This window comes from Pipistrellus kuhlii, unplaced genomic scaffold (assembly GCF_014108245.1).
Source record: "Pipistrellus kuhlii isolate mPipKuh1 unplaced genomic scaffold, mPipKuh1.p scaffold_m20_p_4, whole genome shotgun sequence".
Taxonomy (NCBI): domain Eukaryota; kingdom Metazoa; phylum Chordata; class Mammalia; order Chiroptera; family Vespertilionidae; genus Pipistrellus; species Pipistrellus kuhlii.
Window position 1 is genome coordinate 71,039,379 of NW_023425540.1, and position 8,947 is coordinate 71,048,325.

Here is an 8,947-nt window from a genome sequence, read left to right on the forward strand (position 1 = left end):
GGGCACTAAATGAGAAGCGCTTCCCTGCCCTGACCCCGCGTGTGAGACTCCCCTCTCCCATCCCAGGTCTGTGGCATCTGCGGGAACTTCAACGACGAGGAAGAGGATGAATTAATGATGCCCAATGACGAACTAGCGCAGAATGACATTGATTTTGTGCACAGTTGGCAAGATAAGGAGGCCAACCCAAAGTAATTGTCCCCACTATCTTTCTGCCTTTTCATAGGAACACGAGTTGGGATTCTAGGTAACGTGGCACACCGGGGGCAGAGCGCAGAGCCTTCCCGTACGTGTGCGATTTCCCTGGGAACGGCTCCTGGGTTCTGGGAACCGATTTGGAGAAACATGCAAAGTTTTCCTTTCTTGGCTTCAAAACACGGGAGGGGACCGAGGCTGCATGGAAGGTGGCCAGAGCTCAAACCCGCTTCCCAGTGAAAGCAAGAGGTGTCTTCGGGGTCATCTGGGAGCACCAAGCAGTCTTCACAGGCGGGGCAGTGGCTGTCCCGGTGATGATCCCTCCCCCTTCCCAGTTGCAAAAGCGACGAACTAATAGGTGAGCAGATGAAGACCAGAGCAGGATACCCGGAGACTCAGAATGCAAACTGCAAGCCGTCTAGCCTAATGAGAGCCATGAAGAACTGCAAAGTGGCCTTTCAGACTCCGGCTTGGACCAGGTGTGCCGCCCACGTGGCCCTCACGCCCTTTCTGCTGGACTGTATGCACAACCTCTGTGAGTTCGAAGGCCCAACCCATGCCCTCTGCGACTCTCTGCAAGCCTTCGGGGCCGCCTGCCAGGCCCGGGGGCTCAAGCCGCCAATCTGGAGAAACAGCTCTTTCTGCCGTGAGTGCCCTCCATGGCTATCCCAAATAGCGTTCCCAAACCCTGTTTCTGCCTGCGGATCCCTTAACGCTGTGCTCCTTTCCAGTGACTTCTGACCCATTTCTGACCTCACTGTCTCTGAGGAGCGCTGTTGGCAATAGCCTCTTAGTCCAGGCCCCTCCCACCAGGACAGGCGGGGCTGCTCCTCATCTGCTTCACTAACACTGTCTTTCCGAAGGATATGTGATCGCGTTACTCCCCTGCGTGGCTGTTGTCTGCAACATCAGTCCAAGCTCCTGCCTGAGATGGATGGGACCCTGCACACGGCCCCCGCCCCTCCTCCCTCACCCCTGTCCTGAGCATCTGCCATCACCTGCACCCAGTGACCCCATTCCCCACACAGCCCTGCTTTCCCGCACCCTCCCTGCCTTTATACACACTGCTCCTTGCACCTAGAAAGTTCTTCTCCCCTCCTGGCAGACTTCTAGGCATCCTTCTGGAGCTCTTTTCTTTAAAATTTCAAAAAAGAGATTAGTCACATACCATAATATTCACTCCTTTTCTTAAACTATATTTTTATTGATTCTAGAGAGGAAGGGAGAGGGAGAGAGAGAGAAACATCAATCATGAGAGAAAATCATTGATGGGCTGCCTTCTGCATGCTGGACATAGGAGATTGAGCCTGCAATCCTGGCATGTGCCCTGACCGGGAATCGAACCCATGACCTCCTGGTTCATAGGTCCATGCTCAAGTACTGAGTAACACTGGCCGGGCTCCACTCCTTTTAAAGTGTACAGTCCACTGGCTTTTTAAATGTTCACAAGGTTCTGCAACCATCTAATTTCTGAAACTTTTGAAATTTAAAACAATGATTAAAATGTTTTTAGTATGTGATGCATTCATATGGCTCAAAAACTTTAAAAGAATTAAGAGTCGTGAAGTCTCCCTCCCCGATGACCCCATGAGTGGACTGCCTAGCTTGCTCTTATCAGTGCCTCAGTATTTGCCAAAGGTCTTTATGCACATGCAAACATACAACTTTGCTTTCCTTATTTTCTCACCTTTGAGACCCGGTATTTTGCACTTTATTTTTTTCACTTGACAATCTAACTTGGCGATGCTACTATATCAGATATTCTCTTCCGTGTCGGATAGCCACGTCCCACTTGGTTTTGCAGCTGAATACTGTTCCATTGTTCTATCGTAACCCACTCATCATCTTTTATTTAACTAGTTTCCTAGTAATGGACTTCCCAGTTGTTTCCAATCTTTTGTCTCCCATGCTGAACTGGGAGAACCATTCTTCTTCCTTCCTTCCCTGGGGCCCTGGCACACAGCCCACGGTCACTAAGTCTTTACCCTTCCCCTCCTTTCCCCCAGCTCTGGAATGCCCCTCCCACAGCACCTACACGTCCTGCGTTCCCTCCTGCTCGCGCTCCTGCTGGGACATGGAAGGCCAGTGTGATGAGACGAAAGTTCCCTCCACCTGTGAGGAGGGCTGCATCTGCCTGCCTGGCTACGTGCTCAGCGAGCAGCAGTGTGTGCCCAGGACTCAGTGCAGCTGCAGGGATGCCCAGGGCCGCTCCCTCCCCGTGAGTGGGAAGGAGGTTGGGTGGGACCCGCACACCTTGAGGATGGTACTCTCTCCTTCCTCAACCTCTATCAGCTTGGGGTGCCGTGTCTGTGTGGCTGGCCCGACCTGGGGCAACAGGGCAGGGCAGTCTCCAGCCAGGCCTGGGCTGTGGGGAAGGGAGGGAAGGGGGGGAGAAGGAGGTGGTGGTGGTGGTTTGGATCTGAGGAATCCAAAACTTGGGATACAGCACAGTGTATTGGAGAGCATGGCCTTGGTTTGAATCCTAACTCAAGGAACTGTGTTACCTCAGTTTCCTTATCTGTAAGACGGGTCCAGTAGTTAACTCCTGAAGAACATATGTAAAACACCAAGCACAGTGCCTCCAGGGGGTGGTACAGAGACATAAGTGTGTGGATGGCTCCATAAATGCCTCTAGCCTGCGCGCATTAAGCTATTTAGACTGTGGGTTTGGGCTGAAGGGGCGAGAGGAAGGAGAACTGGCCTTCCCGCCTGATTCCCTTGCTCTTCCTATGGTTTCCACAGACAGGGAAAACCTGGCTCTCCAATGGCTGCACCCAGAACTGCACCTGCAGAGCAGGAGCCATTCAGTGCCAGCCCTTCGTCTGCCCCTCTGGCTCTCACTGCCAGTCCAGCTCCAACGGCAGCAGCACCTGCGCCCTCCACAGTAAGGGAGGCACGCGGGAGGCGACAGGGGCTGCAAAGCTCTGCAGAGACAAGGCCAAGCTCAGGCATGGGGCGGGCCTGTGTTCTCTGTGGCTCCCTGTGGGTCATGACCCTCAATGGGATTCACTCTTTTAAGGGCAAAAAGAGGGAACCGGACGAGGAGATGCTCTTGGGTTTTTAATGGGACTGAGAGAGGGGAAAGTTTCAGCTTAGGTATCAAGGGGGCTCAGGGCTAAGGGGGCGGGGGGCGACAAGAGACCGGGGCAGGATTCTGGGGGCCATTACATCTGGGCAGGGTGCCTTCTCATAAATGGCCCTTCTTGGCAGAGTTGGAACGTTGCTCGGTCTTCGGAGACCCCCATTACCACACGTTCGATGGCGTTAGCTACCACTTCCTGGGCCGCATGACCTACATTCTGGTCAAGACCGTGGACACGCTCCCCAGGAATGTGGAGCCCCTGGCCGTGGAGGGACGCAACAAAGTGCACATGCCCCTCGGCCAGATCTTCCTGCAGGAGGTCATTGTGATCGTCTACGGCTACACAGTCCAGCTCCAGGCTGAACTGCAGCTCGTGGTAAGAGGCGGGCCAGGCCGGGGGTTCTGGGGAGGCCGCCTGGAGCCGGTGAAGCCTGGACTCCGTTCCCCGGGGAAGTTTCTGACGGCGGCTGCCTGATTCTAGAACTCGGAGTTAGTGGTGTCATACTCATGTCGTGAGGAGAGGCGGTGGAGGCATGTGATTAAGCAACAGGCTGGAGAGAGAAAGGGAATGGGAATGAGAGAGAGCGAGCCTGCAACGAGAAGGTGGAGCCGCCTGGGGAACTACCGAGCCATCCACTCCGCTAATGTTTTTGCAAGAAAAGGGGCCGGGGCTGCAGAGGGGCAGATCTCTGGGAGGCCTTTGCCACACAGACAGCGAAGCCTACTGGCGTGTCTCCTTCCATGGAGCAGTGACACAGAGAGGCCCTGGGCTGTGCCAAGCGAGGCAGGGCCATAGCTGCGGGGGCGCAGGTTGAGTCAGGGCTTCCTGACTCCTGCCTTCCCTCCAGGTCAATGACCAGAAGATGGACACCCCCTACAACCCCAACAAGCAGCTGCAGGTCATCATTCGGAGCCAACGGCTGTATCTGATCACTGATTTTGAGTTGACTGTCAGCTTTGATGGGAAGGACAATGCAGGTACCTGAGGCTGGGGACATGGGATGTTTCTGGGATGGAGGGCCGGGGGAGGACCACATCTTAGACATGGTGGGAGAGGACCCCTGCCTGGGAGTGGGGCCCCAAGCTCCAGTGGAGGCCCCGGGAGGGTGGGAAAGCAAAGAGGTAGGGAGTCTTGGATACCCCTTCCTTCTGCAGTGATCTCCCTGCCCAGCACGTACCTGGGGCTGGTGAGTGGCCTGTGCGGGAACTTTGACAAGAACCAGAACAATGAATTCATGCTGCCCAATGGTGCCCTCACTCAGAACCTCATCAATTTTGGCAACAGCTGGGAGGTGAAGACCAAGGGAGGCCTCCCCCGCTTCTCAAGGTGAGAGGGCCGGGGCTTGGGGCAGGGAGGCCCAGGCTCCAGGGCCTGAGCAATAACACAGTATCTGTCCGCACCCCGCCCACCCCATATTCTCAGCAGCGGAGGAAACCCGCAGGCGAGTGCCCGGACACACTGGCCTGATTCTCCTAATCCTGGGGGTAGAGGGGCTCCTGTGCCCATGCTCTCCCCTCAGTTCTTTCTCAATCCACGAGCTTCTGTGAGCCTCCCCTGGCCCGTGGCTGTCTCTGCCCCAGGTCCATCCGAGAGGAGGAGGAGGGAGAGGAGAAGGCAGGCTTCGGTGTGTCAGAATGCAGCCCAGAGCAGCTGGAGCTCATCAACAGCACCCAGGCCTGTGGGGTGATGGCGGACCCCCTGGGCCCCTTTGCCGCCTGCCACCAGACTGTGGCCCCGGAGCCCTTCCAGCAGTGAGTCAGGAGCCCAGGACACCGGGAATGGCCTTTCTCTGGGTCCTGCTGCCTGTCTCTCACTTCTGCTGTTTGGCTCACCTCTCTGTGGCCTCCATACCTTGTGACCCGCCCCCTACACACACACACACACACACATGCACATGCACTGCACACACACATGCACACACGCATACACTCTTTCTGGTGGGGCTCCCAGGCTTGTTCTGCAGGGCTGGGTGTGGTTGCCTCCTCCCCCTCTGACGGCCTTCAGCTGTCCCCACGGCTCCCCTAGGCACTGTGTGTTTGACCTGTGCGTCACCCGGGACCCTGAGGAGCAGGAGGAGCTGCGCTGCCACGTTCTCAGCGCCTACGCCATCATCTGCCAGGAGGCAGGCGCCACCCTGGCCAGCTGGCGGGACCACACTCACTGCGGTGAGGCACTGACCCGACCCCGTCAGCCATTTCTGCTTCTGCTCAGCTCAGTGCCACCGCATTGCTCCTACCTGGGGCTTCCCCTCTGGGTGCCCCATCACTCAACGCTCACCAAGCCGGCGTCCTCCCAACCTAAGCCCGCTCTGCCTCCCCCAGGGAGGCTCCAACCCCACCGTCCCCGATCTTGCTCCTTCTCACCAATGGCCACCTTTTCTCCTCCATTTCCTTCATGTGCTTTAATGTCACAGAGACCCTCAGAGCCAGCCCACGCTCTGGCGTCCTTGCCTATACCTTCTTGGCCGAGTTGGAACGATGCTCGGTTGTTGGAGACCTCGTTTCCCCTCCAGTCCTACGCTCCTCACACCTGTTGGGCCGACCCCAGCTGGCCACTCTCTGATTGTGTCTCTGTCCCTTCAGCCTTGGCGTGCCCAGCCAATACCCTCTATCAGAGCTGTATGACACGCTGCCCTGCCTCTTGTGCCAACCTGGCGGCTCCCAGGGACTGTGAGGGCCCCTGTGTGGAAGGCTGTGCCAGCCTCCCAGGCTACATCTACAGTGGTGCCCGGAGCCTCCCCCTGGCCCACTGCGGTTGCACCAACAATGGCATCTACTACCAGGTCAGGGGTGTGTGGGAGGCCTTGGGGGAGTGGGGGTGGAGGTGTGGAGACAGGAAACTAGGACCTTCTCCTCCCAACTCTTCTTCCCTCCCCAGCGGGGTGACAGCTTTGTGACTGAGGATTGCTCTCAGCGCTGCACCTGTGTCAGCCCAGAGCACCTGCTGTGTGAGCGCCTCGGCTGCAGCGTCGGGGAAATCTGCACCCTGGGGAACCTCACTCGTGGCTGCTTCCGAGGTGAGCCTGGATCACCCCGTGGCTTCCAGCTGCCTCCATAGCTCAGACCTCCCTGGATTGAGACTGTCTCCCTGTCCTATGGCTGGGACTCCTCCCCATCAATGCCAGGAAGTTTGTGCCATTTAGTTCCGCTTCTTCTCACTTAGCCCCGTCCTTTGTCAAGAGGGGCAGAGGTTAAGGACTTGATGCGTCCTGAGCAGCTGCTGTCGGCCAAGCGCTTAGCATCAGCCTTCCATGATCTCCTTTAGTCCTTACTCAGCACTTGGTAGAAGCATAGTCTTCCCGTTTCACAGGTTAAAAAAACAAGGACTTGTGAGGTGAACAATTTCCCTAGAGCCAGGGCTAGTGAGTGCAGAGACAGGAGTGGAAGCTGCTGCTTTATTCCCTCTCCTGGGCTGGGGTGTCCTCCCAGAACCACTCCCAGCACCCCTTTCGTCCTTGTAGAAAGCCCATGTCTGCGGAACCCCTGTCAGAACGATGGGCACTGCCAGGAGCAGGGCGCCCACTTCACCTGTGAGTGTGCACTTGGTTACGGAGGAGACCTCTGCACGGAGCTTTGGGACATGCCACTCCCCGAAAAGCCAGGTAAGAATTTATTCTCTGGCCCTGTATCCTCAGAGTCCCTGCCCCACCAGCAGCTGCCACTATTCCATGTGTTCACTGAGTGGACAGATTACTATGATCTCTGAACCCATACTAATCTGGCCACTCAGTATATATATTATATATAATAAAAGGCTAATATGAAAATTGTCCCCTCAACCAGGAGTTCCATCCTCAAGCAGGCAGACCAGCCAGTGGCCCATGTCCCCTACCTCTGGCCAGGTTGGCTGGACCCCACCCATGCATGAATTCATGAACTGGGCCTCTAAAAAATAAATAAATAAAATAAATACACACACACACACACAATGAATGGCCAGATTATTATGTGTTCAGAGATCAAATTATCTGGCCACTCAGTGTATAATGTTCACATCTAATAGGTATTACAGACATATAACAGATAGGTAATATAGTATTAATATAATCTATATTTTAGAAAATATAATATTATTATAATATGATCCCTAGAGATTAACAAGACAGGTTCTCCAAGAATCTGAGTCACTGTGGAACCTCCCTGATCCCAGCTCTCTTCTGAGGTCTATATGCCTCACCCCCACTGTTCCTTCCCCTCTTGTATCACTCCAGGCCTTTCCAAGACCTTTTGTTGTCTTTCCCCCTCCAAAACTACAATTCCCTTGAGCCTCTGGGCCAGTGACTCTCCAACTTTGTCTTACTTAAGATTGGGAAGGGGGCAGGGCTGGGAGGGTTGGCTTATTTAACACATTTATTCCGAGACTCATCCCCAGAGACTCGGATTTGGTAGATCTGGAGTGGGCCCAGAAGTCTGCGTTTTAACAAGTTCCCAGGCGACTGAAGTCATTCTAGGTTTCTTCTCTGAGAAGTGCTGGTGGAGAGGCTGCCCTGGACTCCAGGGACTAACTGGATGACACCCCCCTAAAAGGCTCACGGGAGCTATGTGCCCAGAAACGGAGAGTTCTTGGGGGAGGGAGTGCCACTAAGGACTCGGAGCCCCTGGGGCAACAGCCCCCTGGAGAGTTACCAGTCACAGCCAGGGACTTAGGGGATGCAGGACCTTCAGGACGACAACCAAAGACCAAAAGCACGCGTCTCCTCCTCCACCCCTTCCTACCCCATTCCAGAAGTGTCCAGCTTTGTGGTCATCCTGTTGGGCATGCTGGTGCTCGTGGTGGTCATAGTGCTGGTGGTGGTCAGAAAATGTGTTTCCAAGAGCAAGAGGAGGAGGTGAGTTCGGGGAGAGGGCAGCTGGGGGGGGGGGTGAGTGGACATGGGGAGTGGGCACTGACCCTCTCTTTTCCCCACCATCCCCTAGGGAGAAAACGCGGAGCCGGCACAGAGACAGGCTGGCAGGCACAGGTGAGAACCAACCCCACTGCCCAGAGCCGGGAGCGAAGGCAGCCTCTGACACAGGCTTTCTCCCTTCCCCCCAGGTTTTGTTCCAGAACCTGCCTGCAAAGTCACTTAGTTTGAGTTGTCCTGAGTAAGGAAGAGAGAAAATAAAATTATTTGTTTTGAGATGTGGATTTCCATATAATCGTGGTGGAAGGGTCTGTGAGCTGGATCCTCGTAGGGGGAGGAATAGGAGGGAGGGGTATGTAAAGACATCAGGCTGCCATCTAGAGAATGTCCAGAGAGGGGATGTCTGAGGAGGTGAGGTCTGTTCCTTAAGCAAAGCCACATCTGGGTGGGCAGTCAGCCCTCTGGCGTCTGGGACACAGGAGAAAAGATTGCCTTCGTCCTGTTTCCCCCTAGGAATCCTCGTGCTCAGAGGACTTGGCCCCTGAGCTTCCCACCGGGGGTAGTGAAGTGGACCTGAGGAGTTTGACATTCCTAACGATGCGATGACTTGTGGGCAGAGGCTAAGAACGGGGAGTGTTTTATTTTAAAGGGGTGAACAGGCCTAGGATCCTCTGAGGAGGTCCCCACCTTATGCACACACCCATTTCCCAAAAGGATCTAAGGGTTACTGTGGCAACAGAGTGGGACCTGGGGCCTCTTGCTGAGGAGTCTTAACCACGTTCTATCTTAGTAGGAGAGACAACACCCCCACACTTCAGCCTGAGGT

The 8,947-nt window shown here is 55.3% G+C and overlaps 1 protein-coding gene across 1 annotated transcript in view; it reads left to right on the top strand.

The window, feature by feature from the left end:
* The window catches only part of ZAN (zonadhesin), a 31,217-nt gene that overhangs the window by 20,208 nt on the left and 2,062 nt on the right, over window positions 1–8,947 (top strand). The window contains exons 26-38 of the mRNA XM_045571722.1: window positions 67–191; window positions 531–841; window positions 2,202–2,413; window positions 2,938–3,079; window positions 3,406–3,653; window positions 4,126–4,255; window positions 4,433–4,604; window positions 4,859–5,029; window positions 5,304–5,443; window positions 5,861–6,060; window positions 6,156–6,294; window positions 6,739–6,879; window positions 8,004–8,106. Coding sequence (XP_045427678.1) covers window positions 67–191; window positions 531–841; window positions 2,202–2,413; window positions 2,938–3,079; window positions 3,406–3,653; window positions 4,126–4,255; window positions 4,433–4,604; window positions 4,859–5,029; window positions 5,304–5,443; window positions 5,861–6,060; window positions 6,156–6,294; window positions 6,739–6,879; window positions 8,004–8,106 — 2,234 coding nt within the window. The remainder of the gene's footprint in view (window positions 1–66; window positions 192–530; window positions 842–2,201; window positions 2,414–2,937; window positions 3,080–3,405; window positions 3,654–4,125; window positions 4,256–4,432; window positions 4,605–4,858; window positions 5,030–5,303; window positions 5,444–5,860; window positions 6,061–6,155; window positions 6,295–6,738; window positions 6,880–8,003; window positions 8,107–8,947) is intronic.